General features: G+C 37.3%; 1 protein-coding gene across 2 annotated transcripts in view; it reads right to left on the bottom strand.

Annotated features, from left to right (window-relative positions):
- The window catches only part of MCF2 (MCF.2 cell line derived transforming sequence), a 96,637-nt gene that overhangs the window by 47,321 nt on the left and 31,490 nt on the right, over positions 1-17,826 (bottom strand). Inside the window, exons 3-4 of one of the 2 annotated variants that reach the window (XM_012665262.1) lie at positions 15,263-15,377; positions 12,898-12,988 (exon numbers count right to left, since the gene is read on the bottom strand). In XM_012665262.1, the coding sequence (XP_012520716.1) occupies positions 12,898-12,988; positions 15,263-15,377 (206 nt within the window). Of the gene's footprint in view, positions 1-9,975; positions 10,332-12,897; positions 12,989-15,262; positions 15,378-17,826 lie in introns of those variants that run through there. The other variant, XM_012665263.1, reaches the window with a different exon arrangement.

Here is a 17,826-nt window from a genome sequence, read left to right as displayed (position 1 = left end):
GCTACATAGAAGAATTTAAAAGACAAAGAAGGAGGGCACTATGCAAAATGAATGAGGAATGGAATAGCATGGCCAGATGTTAACAAGACATCGCTGCCTACAAGATGCTTACTCTATGCCAAGCATTTTGCCAACATTATCATAGATCCTTTTCATAATAATCCTAGGAAGGAGTTGGGTTACCCCCTTTTTACAAATAAAGAAAGTGAGACTCAGAGTTTAAGTACAACCTGCCCCAGCTGGGGAAGCCTTGATTTGCACCTAAGTCTGTGCTCTTAATCACTAAACTACCGTACCTCTTCAAGAAGTTCCAGTCAAGAAAGCTGGAGGCAAAATTTGTGCTGGGGACAATGGGAGATGGTTTTGGAAAGATGGGCAGGGACCACATCAGTTAAGATCTTGGGGGTTTTTTCCTGGAGGTAAGGGAAGCCTCAAAGAGGTTTTGAGCAGCAGAACAAGGTCAGATTTGCATTTTAAAAGGATCACTTAGGCTTTGTAAAAGAACTCGATTTGAACAAGAATAGAAGCAGAGGACCTAGGACTCTGTTACAGTAATCCAAGTCAGGAATGATGAGACTGAAGTGGAGCAATGATAGCAAGAATAAGGGTAGAATTTAGGAGCAAGACATAACAATTATTCAGAGTGTGCTTGGTGAGAAAGGAAAGATGAGGATAATCAATGTCGAGATTTGGGGCTCGAGTAACTGAGTGAACGGTACAACCTTCACCTAGATGGGAAACAAAAAAAGACAAGCCGGTTGTAAGGAGGGGGACAAGATTCTGATTCCCATTCATAGACATGTTGGGTTGGAAGGGTCAGCAGAACATCCAAATTACGTCCATCAGACCGCTGTATGCACAAGGAGGGAAGGAAGCCTAGGCCGGGAGGGTAGAGTCAGGAGTCATCAGCCTCAAGATGGCGGATTAAAGCTGAATAAGCCCCTTCCCGCGACCTGAGATGCCCGCAGGCCGGGCGTTCACCCGCCGCACCTATTCCGCTCCTTCCCCACCCCCACGTCCCTCTTGGCGCCCCAAACCTGGGCTTGAGGGCTTGATGACGAGTACGCACGGAACGGGCCACCGCCGCGCCGGTCTCCAACGCCAGCGTCGCCTCCAGGTCGCCAAGCTCCAGCCAAAGAGCAGAGGGGTAAACAGCAGCTTGTGGAAAGCAGACTGCTCGCCAATGCACCCGCGGTAAAGCACCCAGGAGGCAGCTGGCTACAAAAGCCGAGGGGAAGAGTGCGCCCTCTACTGGAGGGGTGAAGAAACCTCATAGCTACAGGCCTGGTAGCCTGGCACTCGGTGAAATTAGACATTGTCAGAAGGCCACAGAACTTCTGATTCGCAAAGTTCCTTCCCAGCGTCTGGTGCGTTGAATTGCTCTGGACTTCCACACAGATCCGGACTTCCAGAGCACACCTGTTGGTGCTTTGCAGGAGGCAGGTGAGGCCTATCTTGTTGGTCTTTTTGAAGACACCCACCCATGTGCTATCCATGCCAAATGTGTAACAATTATGCCAAAAGACATCCAGCTAGCACATCACATGTGTAAAGAACGAGCTTAAGAATCCACTATGAAGAAGACAGAATGGCCAGCAAACACATAAAAAAGTGCTCAACATCTCTAATTATTAGGGAACTGCAAATCAAAACCACAATGAGATATCACCTAACTCCAGTGAGAATGGCCTTTATCAAAAAGTCCCAAAACAACAAATGCTGGCATGGATGTGGAGACATTGGAACACTCTTACACTGCTGGTGGGACTGCAAATTAGTACAACACCTGTGGAAAGCAATTTGGAGATACCTGAAAGACCTAAAAATAAACATACCATTTGATCCAGCAATCCCACTACTAGGCGTCTAACCAAAAGAACAAAAGACATTCTATAAAAAAGACATTTGCACTAGAATGTTTATAGCACCACAATTCACAATTGCAAAGATGTGGAAACAACCCAAGTGCCCATCAATACATGAGTAGATTAATAAAATGTGGTATATGTATACCATGGAATAGTACTCAGCTACAAAAAACAATGGTGAACTATCACCTCTTATATCAGCCTGGATAGAACTGGAGCCCATCCTTCGAAGTGAGATATCACAAGAATGGAAAAACAAGCACCACGTGTACTCGCCATCAAATTGGTACTAACTGATTAACATTAAGGTGCTCACATGGTAGTAATACTCATTGGGTGCCGGTCAGGTGGGGGGGGTAAACTCACAACTAATGGATGCGGAGCGCACTGTATGGGGGAAGGGGACGCTTGTAGCCCTGACTTGGGCGAGGCAAAGGCATTACGTGTAACCAAAATGTTTGTACCCCCATAATATTCTGAAAAAAAAAGAATCCACTATGATGGGAAACATTTCATTCTCAAAAAAAAATTATATTCTTCCTGTTATTGGTAGTTCTGAACGTTAGATTTTTTTTTTCCCATGAGATCAAAAGGTACCTAAGTATATGACTGCAAGTGGAAACATAGGGGACAGAAATCGAGTATTGGCAGTTTTTCCATTTTCATTTGTGTATGAATTTTTAATATAAATGTGGGGAAATAAAGCATTAATGCAAGTCAGAATGTTTCAGTGAACAAGTTTCAGCAGTTCAATTTTATAACAATTACAAATAAACCTGTTTAATTTTTCTGGAAAAAAATATAATAAAGCAAAACATGAAAAATGTTTCAAATACAATCATATTCCATGCATGTTGCAATATTAGTGATTGGACAAAGCTATAAAATAAAAAATGAATAAGATATCGTGGGAGCAAACAGTTCATGGAAACTCTGTACTTCCTGCTCCTTTTTTTGTGAACTTATAACAACTCGAAAAAATAAAATCTATTTTTTAAAAAAGAGCAACTTTCACTGAAGTATAAAACCTAGACTCTTGGGGAAATGACACTCAAAACTTGGGAATTTTAAAATTCCCTTTGAGATGGTGATAAAACATAAAGCATCAAGTAGCAATGAGAACTAGAGCAAGGAAAAGAGAGCTGAATGTGATACTCACGAATAGATGAATGATAAGAGCACAAACTTAAATCAATAGATTAAACAAATGAATATAAATAGACACAAATCGGGATGTTTATCCAACTCACAATTCCCCCAAGCGGCCATGTCTGTTACCCTCTCCCTTAATTTGAGAAACTACTCTCCTTCCTGCTATTCTAAACATTGGTTCCAATTGAGAACTATCTTCCTACATGACCCTGCCCTTCTGAGACACAGTGATTAATAGTGACTAGTAGTGTGATTAGTAGTGTGTTAGTATGAACATTTGGTGTAAGCAGGGGCAAAGTCTTGCTATAGCAATTTTGAAACTAGTACTGAGGGAAGGACATTGCTGCTGCAGAAAGCTTATTTCAAAGAAGAAAGTCAACATGTATACAGAAACGGAGGTAAGAGACAGAGTTCCAATGATAATGTATATCCTACCCTCAATTATGTACATAATGTATATTTTATATTATGTTAAGCATGGTGCTTATTTTCCACTGTTATTGCAGGAATTAAAAGAAAGAATGAATATAAAGGCACTTTGTAAACTCTAAAAAAATTAATAAGATATATTTTTTTTAATTTACCTTGGATTCTTGGACCTAAGGACAAACAGTTTTGGGTAGAAAAGGTTAGTGATATGGATAAAGGCTTGCTTAAAGGGCGAATCTGACAGGGAGTTGTGGGAACTTTGGGCCTATTTTTAGGTTGAGAGCACTGATTCTATTTCTATCCCATTCAGTTTGGGAGTTAAGCCTTTCTTTTCCTTCGCCTGGGCAAATTCCCAGTACATTATTATATCTACCTGCCTTGAAACAGCTTATTTTTTCACTTTTAAATGAAATCAAAAGCATCGTACTTTCGCCAACATTTAAGGCAAAATGACTTTTGTTCTTTCATGGATTCTAGATGGATCTGGTTTTGTCTTTTTTTTTCTGACTTTCCTTAATCTCATATTCTCTGATACTGTGGTTTAAGAATTCTCCAGGTGCAAGGCCCTAGGGCTGACCAATTTCAAGCCCAGGATACTCACCCATCTCTGCAATTGTGTGTGGGGCGAGAGGAGGTAGGAGGATGCCATGGGAACAGAGAGTGCCATTTTGCAGTTCTCTGCCCAAGGTAAGGCCCTGGTCTCTACCCTGCCATTCCTAGAAGAGCAAGGCTGTCCCAGCAGCCAGGTCAAGGGATAGCTGATGACACAGCAGGGAACAAAGTAAAAAGAAAGGAGAGAGAAGCAAAATCACTGTCCATACAATCAGCAGGGATGATTTTAAGCAGGGATAGGGGTACTTAGCTACTCAGAAGTCAGGGATTTTATGCCAGATGTTTATTAAATCTGTCATTGCTCTATTTGATAAAGTGGTTTATCCCAAACATTGGCAGGTATATAAATTGCTTTTAAAAATAATACTGCACTCTAATCAGATCATTCTTAAGTAAAGCTTTCTGATTATTTTATCATACATTCTCCTCCCTTAATTTCGTCAAAATGTTTAGTAATTCACTTGTCACAAAAAGCCCACAAAAATTTGCATTTTTAAAGAAAATGCACTATCAATGGATGAAAGCTTCATTTATTGCCAGTATAATTACATTTACAAAGTTTTTCATTATAATTGTAGAATCTTTAGTGAGCTACCATGCACATTTTCCTAGAGCACATGGATTCTATTAACCCAATGGCTACTCTCAAATTTAGTAGCCATTTGAGGGACTAAATAACTTGTAGGCAATAACTATACAACTAATAAACAATTGAGTGGCACTCAAACAATTCATTTGATTTGTCAGAGTGGTTTTTTTTTTTAGAAAACTAAATCATACAGTTCAGACCAGGTGTATTATTTCTATCTTTCATGCCCACATGTGAATCAGACATACTTGATTTTTCAATCCCAGTCCCATTCACTTAGCCCATATTTTAACAGATGCCTGCCAAACTGTCATGCTAAAAGTGAATCCACAACCTCACATGAATGACTACTTTTCATAGCTTCTCTTTAGTGAAAAAAAATACATATATTTATATATATTCAGGACCTCTTAAAGCCTTAAGATAAGGAAAGGAGATTGGATAGTAGGGCAGGGGTGGGAGTGTCACTATTTATTGAATGCTTATTACGAGAATTAGGTTCATAAAGATCACTTTTATGGCATTGTGCTAAGCATTGGCATGCAGTAGGTTCTACTTTTATCCTCATTTCATAACTGGAGAAACTGAGTGTGGTAGGCAGAATAATGACTCCTCAAAGATGTCCACATCCTAATCCCTGGAACCTGTGAATATGTTACCTTACATGACAAAGGGACTTTATAAATGTGATTAAGGGTCTCAAGGTGGGGAGATTATCCTGGTTTATCGGGGTGAGACCCATGTAATGATAAGGGTCCTTAATAGGAAAAGAGGGAGGCAGAAGAGTCAGAGAAGAACATGTGATGACACAAGCAGAGGTCAGAGTGATGGAGGACCACAAACCGAGGAATGTGGACAGTCTCTGGAAGCTAAAAAAGACAAGGAAAATGGATTCTCCTCTAGAGCCTCCAGAAGGAACACAGCCCTGCTGACACTTTGGTTTTAGCCCAGTGAGACTAATCTTGGACTTCTGATCTCCAGGATTATAACGATAAATTTGTGTTGTTTTCAGCCACTACATTTGTAGTAATCTGTTGTAGCAGCAATAGGTAACTAATACACTGAGGTTTTGTGAGGGCAAATAATTTTTCAAGACTTTCCAGGATATAAGTGGCAAAATTAAAACCCAGGTTCACCTGCCTGCAGAACCAGGTCTTAATTAACAGGAAGAATTTGGAGAAGCATAGTGGGGATGATACAAGGATCAGGTTCAAGGTTGAGAATCTAAGCCTGAAACCTAAAGCAAAGGTGACAAATGTGGATGCCTACCATGTGTTAGGGAAATAATGTAATCAATGAACAGCCGAAATGAGGTGAAAAATAGCAATTCGCATTCTTCCTATGTGACCAGGAGCAATAGTAAGTGTGGTGAACTGGAGAGCATCCAAAAAGGAGGGCACTCACTCCAGCCACATGTTGTCATCTGTGAAGGTTAGCCTAGAATTGCCAAATTTTTTATTTCTCAAGAGAAGCCAGAAATCCAGATTTCTTTGTGAAACCCAGATTTTTAAATTGGAAAAAATATGGGAAAAAATGGCAGTTTGTTAACACATTGTATAGTCTAAACAAAGCACATCTGTGGGCTGCCAATTTTCAACCTCTGAATGAAAAAGCTTCATGTATCTTTACATGGGCCAATATCAATAATATGGTCATGTCCCTCTCTGTGATTGCTGGCTATGAAAATCTGGAGGGGACAGAGCATTCTTGAGCAATTTTAACCTTACATATGAATTTAAGATTAGTTTGCTTGTGTCTATGTGGGCATACATATAGGTATGTAGAGAGAGCACTTTATATACAGATATTTGTATAACTTCAAGTTTTAAGAGAATCCATTTTAAAGCTAATATCTAAATGAACAATCAAACAGCACCGGGTATCAGATACATATATCACAGCAAATAAAGCTCAAGAGCATCGAGCTTTCCCATTTTGGTTTGGGAATACTACATTTCTAAATTCTTTGGTATGCTGCTTTAAGAATCTCTAATCTGTATGGTTATATAAACATGAAAAAGCACGATTTCTGTTTTCCTCCAAATCAAACCCTAGACTTTGAAACTATAAATCGTTTTTGAGAACCTGTCAAAAAAAGCAAAGGGATGTGTGTAAGGATCAGCCTTGTTTTATTTTGTTGTTTTTCTTTAAAAAAAAAAAAAAAGACTGCACAAGAGAGGAAACAGCACGGTTTTTGCTTCTTGCATGCATTTTTCTGGAGTTTCAACATGTGACTGCCTAAAGGCACCTCAGTAAAAACAAAAATGCTGCCCATCTCATAGAGCTCAGAGCCATGTGTCCAATCACTGTGCATGGCCCCACCCCAGCCCTCTGCAGCAGCTCTGACTGGTTCTGCAAGGTAATGGCCACAAAATAAGCTCCCTCTCCCCTTTCCCTCACAGAAAACACACTCCTTTTTACTCACAGCTACCCCCAGATTGCCCAGTTCTATGGTCTTACAGCAGTAACAACAGCAAAACAGCAGGCATAAACCTCATACATCATTTCACCACCAAAGTCTACAAATTAAGCTTGTTTAATATTCTTTTGTGTTGCATCTAAAGGAGGCAATTCATACGCCCTTTGCATGCTTTTCCATTATTCTAGTTATGTCTTTAAAAATGTTGAAAGTGCCATATACAACATATAAGTTTGGTTACTATAAAAACAATTTATATTCCTATAGCTTTTTATTTTAATCTTTTGGGCAAAGAAAGGCAGGATTAATAAGAGGGACCCTTGACTGAAAGCCATTACATATGTGCCAGACTGTTGAATATATTATACTATTTAGCCTTCACAGCATTGCAATGAAAAAGGTATGATCTCCTTTTTACAGAGGAGCAAACTGAAGCACGGCTGGTAAGCAGTGGCACTAAGGCCTATCTGGTCCTAAAGGCAAGATCTTTTCAGACACTTAACACTTATAGATTGAATGCACACTCAGATTTACTGTTTGCCATTTAGGAATGAGTTGACCTTGACATCTACAAAATGGGACAAATAACATTTGAAACAAGCTGTTGGAAACAATTTACCATCAACGAAGCCTACTAAATGGAAACTACTATAATCCAGTATCATGATAGAATATCATGTTGAGATGCTGACATAGGCTTGTCCTTGATATGGTCTGAACCATCTATGCAGAATAAACTGGAAAAAAAATCTCATGACCTCAAGCTATAGAGAACAGTTTTCAACTGTATGAACCACTTCTGCACTCTTCCCCCATATCCTCACCCTTAAAAAATACAGACAGTATGAGTTATTCCACATGTTGCCAAGCAACTTGCCAAGTGACCTTAGGGGAAGAACAATCCAAAGCAATACTTTTTCCTTGTGGTTTGCCTTTTTTGTCACACATCTATCTATTTTCATCCTCTCCCCTCTCACTTAGCTACAGTCATCGCAATCTCTACCAAGTTTCCAATTCAATGCTCTCTTTGGACTTTAAATTCCACTGGATCATCCTTTTAGGTGCTACCTATCATAGCCTCCAGGAACAGCCCAACTCCAGAGACCTTCAAGGTCAAACCATTTTGTCACTAGCCGAAGTTCCAAATTTTTACTCTGATCATGTCCTATCTATGTAAGCAAAACAGATTTGTGCTTCCACCACCATACTTCTGGGCTTTAGAATTAATCCAATCAATTTCATTTCATGATATCTGTTCCTAGGGACCACTTTAAGTAATTCATTTACTATGAAAAAACACATAGGAAACAATCAAGGAACCATAACAGAAATATATGCTCTTACTTAAGGTTCAAACAAATGTCACCTCCTGTATGAAGCCTTCTCCACCAGCCAGAAGTTTGTTCAAAAGTTATTTATGAACATGTCCTACCTTCTCTACTAGATTGAGAGTTCCTTCAGCCCAGTAGCCATTCCATATTTACCTTTGTAACCTATATTGTGTACAACGCAGTGTTAGATATGTCTATTCAATGAGTACCTGTGTGCTATATTTATTTGTGTGCATATTAATGTGTGTACATACATGAAACTAAGTTTAGCACTGAGAAAAAAATATATATATATAAAGAAATTAGGAACTTTCTGAAAGCTTAAGTCAGTTACCTTTGATAACAAAACTGCTAACATCAGTTACAAAACTGCAAACCACATACACAGGCATTTCTTGTACACCATAAATTGTTAAAATCTGAAGCTATTATCCTCATAACATAAAGTCATGTAGAGAGCCAAAGATATAATTTTTGTGAAAATAAAAGATTCATATCCTAAGTATAATTTTAAAGTAGCATTCTGTGCTAAGAACTTTATTAGAAAATAAATCATTTACTCACCCATTGATGTTCACTATCATTCAACAATAATAAAATTCTTACTTTCTTTATCTTAATTTTGATTCAAAAATGTCATTTTTTTTCCTGTGGCAAATTTTTACCTGTTCACTTTTGTGTGTGTGTATGTTGTCTCAATTTTTTAGAGAACCGGTTTAGATTTCAACCGTAACATCAATAACGTTATCTTAAGTTTTGAAAGAAAAAGAGTAGTATTTAAAGCCTTTTTGATGACCAATTTGTTATTAAATTTAGCTAGTTGAAATGTTATTTCAACATTTCTCGAAAATTCATGTAAAGATCACAGTATAAATTTTCTGGGAATTTACTATATGAATAAACTAATAAAAAGAAAACTTAGGTAGAGGAGTGTTTGAAATGTATCTGGGAGGAGAGATCTCCAAATTCTAATCTATATTGAAAAGTGAGTCACTGTCTTTTTCCTTAAAAGAATAAAGTTGTCAACAGGCTAGAATTTTGTATCTTTTAAAATTTAAGTATGGAGAAGAATTGAAACCATAAAGATTTCAAATCGTCAGACTTTTAAATTTGTTCACTTGTACAGTAACACCCAGAAAGGGCTGCTTTTCTAAGTGATGATGAAATCACCTCCAAACCCGTCTATATTATCGTACTCTACTTGACCATGGTGAAAGGATGAATCGTTCTGTTAGATGTTATTTTAACTCGTGATTTAAAGCTATGCGGCCAAACATTTCAAAATTGTTCATACAGTCTTAAACAAATAACATGACTAACAGCGCTCCCTCGTAAATTTGAAGAAACGTAGATTTTGAAATTATATTCTACCTCCTCGATTCCATTTAATTACCCTATGTCAATATCGATATTGCAATAATCACATTAACGCAATTCATGCAAATACAAGTCTCCATTCTCTCCATTTGTCCTGAAAAGCCCCCACTCAGCAGTTTGTGCTATAGCACCATGCTGCAGCATCCCTGCACTTGAACTTGGGAACAGGCTCTCCAGGACCGCAGGCAGAGCCCTTACCGCATTCCTTTTGAACCTCATCTTGCGTCTCGGGGGATTTGCTTCTGCCATCTCGTCTATACACAGTTACACTCTTCTCTTCCAATTGTCAATGCAACATTGATGAAATATGAGCTGCTCCTTGGGTAGTATTTAAAAACGGCAGCCAAAAATCTCTATCAAACAAAGCTACCGTAGCTGCTTCCATTACAACCGTGGCAGCGCTGCAAAAAAAACACTATCCCTGATTAGTCAGCTGACAGATCCTTCCCTGCTGCTCATTGTAATTCAGAGTGGACACATTCCCCCAATTACTTAGCCTGATTGAACCTTGTGGATTAGCTTGTGCTGGACTGCTCAAGAAGATCAGGCATGTCTTAAGAGTGGAGGAAGGAAAAAACGACTCTCCTAGTAGCAGTCCTGATGCGACTGGCTTTCTCCTCTGCGCAGTTTGATTTTTAAGGTGGAATGCTAGGAATCTTTGTGAAGGTAGTCCTAACTGATCATTTTTACTCTTATCCTACCCTGGTCTGTGACTTAAATTTCAATTCAGTTTTATCTGTTCTTAAATTCCATTCTGGGTTTAAGCCTTGTGAAACGTTACAGTTTGTGAATTTTTGCCCTGATAATGATCTAGGAAGAACAGAACATACAAACTTTCTAAGATGGATGGGATTCTCTCCCAAATTAACCTTTCTACAAAATGTATAACTAAAAAAAAAAGTCTCCTCTTCTTAATTATGAAGTACAACCTAACTGCCTTCATTTATTTTGGAATCTACAAATAAAGGTCTTCAAATTGAATCATATGATTATTTCACAGACACTTGTTTAAAATAATATACCACAGACAATTACACCTAGCTACACAACGATAACTTTCACCAGCAATTCTTTCTGAACGCCAACTTTTACACTTGAAACTAGCTTGTATTCAATATTTACCTTTACTTCAAACACAGTGCCCAGCAGCTATTAATGGTTGAGATATAATTAATGTGCTCTTGAGCTGAGTATGAGTATAGAAACTATACCACAGACAAACACATTGAAAATGTTAAAAAGAAACAACACATAAAACAACCTATAGCCAGTTACGTGTCATCAGCACCTGTACTCCCAGCCTTGTCCAGCACCATTTCTCTTGTATGAAAAACATGACCTCTGTTTGAAGCAACCTATTTGATTAACAAAAATAAAACTACCAAAAAACTGATGCCATGTGCCAGTCACACAATGAAAATTAATCTAATCAAGCGGGTACAGTGTTGTCCAAAAGAAAAAAAGCTGGGCAATAGCAAATGTTTGGTTGCAACAAGTGCTCTATTTAGTATAAGTGAATCAGTTATTGGCATAAACCAAGGTCTACTCAACAAGCCTAAGGACAAATCTCGGAGCAAGGGAAATAAATAGCTTTTATTTCTCCCCATTGATAGGAGTCAATAGCATATGGAGGGCAGGTTTACTCTCTCAAAAGGAATTTTACCTTTTTCTAAAAACATTCAATTTCTTTGTCTACTCATAATCCATTTGGAAAATGATAGAAAACAGCACCAACTGGAATTCATAAAATTTTACTTCTTGCTCTGGGTCTTTTGGTTACTTGTCTATTTGCATTGGACTCATCACATAACCTTTCCAAAGTACATATATCAGTGTAATTTATCATCTGTAAGACAATTACAGTGATACCTGCCTGTAGTACTTAATCAGGAAATAAAGATCTGTAAATAAATCAATAATACTTAATAAATGTGAATGCTTTTGAAAAAGCAAAAGTATATAATACAATGTCAAGGTTTTGTTATTTTACATTAGTAACTTGTATGACTCTGACATTAATTCTTCTCTCCACTGCTTATGATTAAACACCTCTGTTAAACAAATATACAGGAAACCACTTTGCTGACTTGCCCAACATGAGGAATAATTCATGCTGGGTATGAAAAGAATAATGATCTCATTCATTTTACCATGTGAGTGCTAGTTTATTTCTTATGCTTGTTGATAAGATGATATAGCAAGAAGAACATTGGCTCAGAAGTCTAACAACCCAGATTTTTGTCTTGCCTTTTCAAGTAAATCAATTTCCTCTGGTGAGAGTGGCCTCCTCAGTCAGTAGGGAGACAACGTAAGAATTTCAGATGGCTGATGATGTTGAAATCGCAAAGAAAAAAAATATTGATTCCCAGCTACTCTGGTCTGATAGAGAAAGTTGGCCGCATGGTACTTAACAGACAGCCCTAATCTTGCCAGCTCAGAAGGAATCTGTGGGTTCCACATCTCCTTCCTCTTCTTTGAAAGTGAGGTGTCAAACAATGTCACTATATCCTGGTGAGCTAATAATGTAAAAGATCATCCTGGCTGTGGGCAGGATTGTATCTCATATATATATGTACATATATATTTAGGGAAAATGTTTCTCTCTCTGAGTCTTCAGAAGCTGGGGACTAGATTCTAATAGGAGAGATATGTCATTTTCTAAGTGACTCACCTCCCTACCCTATCCTAGGGAAAAAAATCTGTAAAGATACACATCAAAATGTTAAAAAGTGTTTATTTTGGGGTGGTTGGATTGCTGACTATTGTTTTATACTTTCTTCTTTATACTTTTCCATATGCAATGAGTATACAATACAACTATTTCCGCTAAAAAAAAAAAAACAATTCCCATAAAAATGCCTTATTCTGAAAGGCATATAAAACAATGAGTCTCTCCTCACTTATAACTCAGACCACTCACTATGCATTCTTTCCCACTAGGTTTTATTTTGGGTGGAGCTTTCAATATCAGTCTCCACTACAAACGCTTCTTCTACTTTCCCTCCTCACCATCCCATCTATTTTTATTGTCCCCCCAGTATCAAACTAACCTTTCCCCTTTGAAACCAAAAGTATAATGTAAAACAAAAATAAGTTACTGTAGAATACATAGGTACTCACTGAGATTTTTTGGAGAGAAATTTTGAGAGAAGACCATGTATCCAATCTTCGATCCAAAATAATGGTAAACCGGGAGTCAGATCCATTTTGCCTGTAACATAAGAAGAAGTAAGAAGTTTTTCTTAGTAATAACCAAACTTCGATGTACACGTTTTCACTCTATTTCAGATTATTTATCTACATTTGATGTCTTGACTGAAGATAGATTTGGATTTGGAAAGCTATCATAAAATGTTATCTTAGAAAACCATTTGATTCCATATTCCCCTACTCACTATTTATAATTTCTTTTTCAGCACTAATGTCAATCTTTTAAATAGGAAAGTGATAGTGTAATGAAGATAGGTCACTAAAATTGATTTGGAATACTGCAATCTTGGATGTAGGGATGCCCAAAACACAGCTGTCCTTCGCGACATCAGATTTAACTTTTCATGGCAATCCATCTTGAACCAATGACCCATTCATTCAGAAGAACACTGTTAAATATATTTTTCTATCTCTAGTCTGCTCTTTGGGAGGAATGCAATTTAGTGGACAATATAACTGTTATTTTCCCTAAAAAGATCACTTTCAAGCTTCAATGGGTATATTGTAAATTTAGTTTTCTGGGATTTGATTTTTGTTCATGAAACCTCAAAGTTTACCATCCTAAAACAATCAACAAAGCGAAGAGACAACACAGAGAATGGGATAAAATATTTGCAAACTACCCATTTGATAAGGCATTAATAACTAGAATATATAAGGAGCTTCAACAACGTAATAGGAAAAACTCAAATAATATGATTTAAAAATGGACAAAAGATCTGAATAGAAATTTCTCAAAAGAAGACATACAAATGGCCAACAGGTATATGCAAAAATGCTCAACATCATTAGTCATGAGAGAAATGCAAATCAAAACTACAAAGAGATGTCATTTCACCCCAGTTAAAATGGCTTGCATCAAAAAGACAGGCAAAAACAAAGGCTGGCAAGGATGTGGAGAAAGGGGAACCCCCGCACACTGTTAGTGGGAATGTAAATTAGCCCAACCACTATGGAGAACGGTATGGAGAGTCTTCAAAAAACTGAAAATAGAACTACCATATGACCCAGCAGTCCCACTCCTAGATATATATCCAAAAGAAAGGAATTCGAAATATGGAAAAGATATCTGCACTTCCATGTTTATTGCAGCACTATTCAAAATAATAAGATTTGGAATCAACCTAAGTGTTCATCAATAGATGAATGAATAAAGAAATTGTGGTACATATACACAATGGAATATTATATAGCCACAGAAAAGAATGAAGTCCTGTCATTTGCGACAACATGGATGGAACTGGAGAATATTATGTGAAGTGAAATAAGCCAAGCACAGAAAGACAAATCTTGCATGTTCTCACTCATATGTAGGAGCTAAATATTAAAGCAAATGATCTCTTGGAAACAGAGAGTAGAATGACAGTTACCAGAGGCTGAGATGGGTAGTGGGGAGGAGGGAATAAAGTGGGATGGTTAATGGGTACAAAAATATAGTTATTGAGAGTTAGATAGAATGAACAATATTTAATAGTACAACAAAGTGACTATAGTCAACAATAATTTATGGTACAGTTTAAAATAACTAAAAGAGTGGAATTGCAATGTTCCTAACACAAAGAAATGATAAATGCTTGAGGTGATGGATACCCCAATTACCCTGATTTGATTAATACACCTTATATCCCTGTATCAAAATATCACACATACTCTATAAATATATACTATTATGTACCCATAACAATTAAAAATAAAAAATTCAAAGTTTATCATCCTAGATTTTTTCCCTCTTATTCTTCAGGGTTGGTAACTGGAAATGCTTCCTTAACATGTTTATATTTAACATAAATAAAATCTCTAAGGAAGCTTTTCAAACTTTCTATTATAAAGCATTCTACTTCAAAATAATTTCTAACATTAAGACATGCATCCTAGTATCTCCCAATACCACTATTGAGTTTATTTAATATTCAGTCTTCTTGTGTTATCTTCAGAAGAAATGAAAAATAGCTGTCCTCACTCTTGGCTGGTAAGATTTCCTTTTAATCAAATTAAAGCCTTTATGTATGATCATCATTCTCAACCTATATTCTTTTTCATGGAGACAAATACTTCTAGACCCTCAATTTTTTTCATATATCCTAATTATAATTTTTATAGCAAGTTAGGTACCTATAAGCTTCTCCTTCTAAGTTATATTTCTTATTCACTCTGAAGGTAAATCTGATGATTATTCACAATAATAGCTATACTAACAAGTCATTTTCCTGTTATGTCATTCAAATGGGTATCTGATATAAAGCAAATTGAAAAAAAATGTAATGAAATGCTATACCTTGCAATAGATGTGAGGTAAGTGAGTACTTTTGCTATTACTTCCTCTGGTATACATCTAAAATTACAGTTTTCTGGAAACGTAATGATCCAAGCATTGTCCTTTCCCCGGCCACCTAAAAGAGTAGAACAAAATCAACTGAATTAATAATTTACATAATAACAATGCAAGGAAGAAGATTTTATATTTGAGGGGGGTTGCTAGATACTGTTTTGGGCCAACAAAACTTTTGAGGATAATGATCTCCACATAAACCAAAATGGCACCAAGCTTCTGACAAGTTTAAAAAGTGGCAGAGTGGTTTCTAAATGAAAAAAGAAAAAAAAAAGAAGGTAAAATGAATGAATACAGTCGAGACAAAATTTCACAGAATATCTGTAACAAATGTGGTTGAAAAAAATAGCTGATTCCCCAAACTGGACAACCAAGGGGTTGGGAAATAACTGTTTCTACACCAATGTTATGACCCCAAATTCAAAATGAGTGATTGGCAATTTGACAGCAAGTGGAAAACTTGATATAACTGGCCTCTCAGAGTCATGGTGAACATAAAAAGATACAGAGTACACACCATAGAAAATAAGTGATGGTCTAATGTGTTTGTGGAAGAAACAACAGAAGCAACAATAGCAGCAATGGTATAGAAATTTTATTAATGCAAAGAAAGAAAGACCACAAATTCTGAGGGTTAAAATTCAGTGTGCAACCAGAGTGGGAGTGCGAGGTCCGGATCGCGTCGTAGGGTTGCGGTACTCCACCCTGGCCCCACCTCCAAGGCCTGTGTAGTCATTAACCTGGAGGGGTTGCACCCAACAGTACCTTGACCAGGTGGGCACCACGACCCTGGGAAGCATGGGTTCCAGGGTTCATGGGAGAGGCTGCCCTGAGCATATTTCCACAGGGACCAGGAATAGGGGCAACTGTCATAGGGATTCTCGGTGGGGTAACGACTGAGCTTTCATTCCTGTCTGCCCACCTACCTCTCCATCCAGCCCTGTAGCCCTCTATACAGCCTGGAGGATGAAGAACATTGAGAACGAAAGCCATGTAAGTGCAGAGATGAGCCTTACACTTGTTTCAGTTCTCAATCTATAGCCACCCTAACACCTACACACAGAGTAGGTGCTCAAAAAATATTAAATGCTAAATGGAATTTGAAGAATTATTTTAGGAGGAACATTGCAAGGTGGCCTTTGAATTTAGCTCACTAATAGAAATTTTTCGAGAGATTTAGTTGTCATTCTTACTTGGCTGAATTGAATTGAATAAAGATATAAAAATATTTTTAAATTCAATGTTTAATAAAAATATGAGGCTCACGCCTGTAATCCTAGCTCTCTGGGAGGCCGAGGCAGGCGGATTGTTTGAGCTCAGGAGTTCGAGACCAGCCTGAGCAAGAGCGAGACCCCGTCTCTACTAAAAATAGAAAGAAATTAATCGGACAACTAAAAATATATAGAAAAAATTAGCCGGGCATGGTGGCGCATGCCTGTAGTCCCAGCTACTTGGGAGGCTGAGGCAGAAGGATCGCTTGAGCCCAGGAGTTTGAGGTTGCTGTGAGCTAGGCTGACGCCATGGCACTCTAGCCCGGGCAACACAGTGAGACTCTGTCTCAAAAAAAAAAAAAAATATGACAATGACAAAGGAGACAAAATGGAATGATAAAAATGCCCAATCCAAAAGAAGGCAGAAATGGAGGAAAACAAAGAATACATGGGACAAATAGAAAACAAATAGTAAGATGGTAGATTTAAATCCATCCATATGAATAATCACATTAAATGCAAATGACCTAGACACTGAAATTAAAAGTCAAAGATCATCAAAGTGGCTAAAAAGTAAGACTCAACTATATGTTGCCTATAAAAAGCATGCTTTTTAAATATAAAGGTACAAACATGTTAAAAGCAAAAGGATAGAAAAAGATACCATGCTAATACTAGTCAAAACAAAGTTGTCTAATATTAATATTGGACAAAGTAGACTTCAGAGCCCCCAAAGTATTAGATATTAAGAAGGTCATTTGGTATTGATAAAGTAGTTAATTCATCAAGGGGACATAATCTTAAATGCTTACACACCAAATAATAAAGCTTCAAAATACATTAAGCAAAAACTGAGACTCTGTCTCAAAAAAAAAAAGGAGAAACTGTACAAATCTGAACCAAGAGATTTAGTGAATCATTAAACAACAGGCCTCTATAGGTAGGGTATGGTGTAGAACTAGTAATATAATAGTACATCATATATAATGTAACACATATCTTATATATAATATAACTATACACTTGCCAAGCAAGTTCGTGAGCACTCCAGTTAAGGAGAGAACCATCTGGCACTTGGGCAAACTATACCTATCAAAGGAAGGGATGCAAGATTCCTATAAGGGTAAATTATCATTGACTAATCTATAAATTGTTATTATCACTGAGCACCTACAAGTACTGTACTAGGTAGTAAATTTGCGAGAAGAGAACAAAAGAGATATTCTAAATTGAGAGGTTTTAATTATTTTTCCCATTGGGAACCCTTTCTTCAAAAGAAACAACAGGCAGAAGCTTTTT

Source organism: Propithecus coquereli, unplaced genomic scaffold (assembly GCF_000956105.1).
Source record: "Propithecus coquereli isolate 6110/MARCELLA unplaced genomic scaffold, Pcoq_1.0 Scaffold99, whole genome shotgun sequence".
In the NCBI taxonomy this organism is placed as follows: Eukaryota; Metazoa; Chordata; class Mammalia; order Primates; family Indriidae; genus Propithecus; species Propithecus coquereli.
The sequence above is the reverse complement of the archived record's forward strand: the minus strand, read 5'-3'. Positions and strand labels throughout refer to the sequence as shown.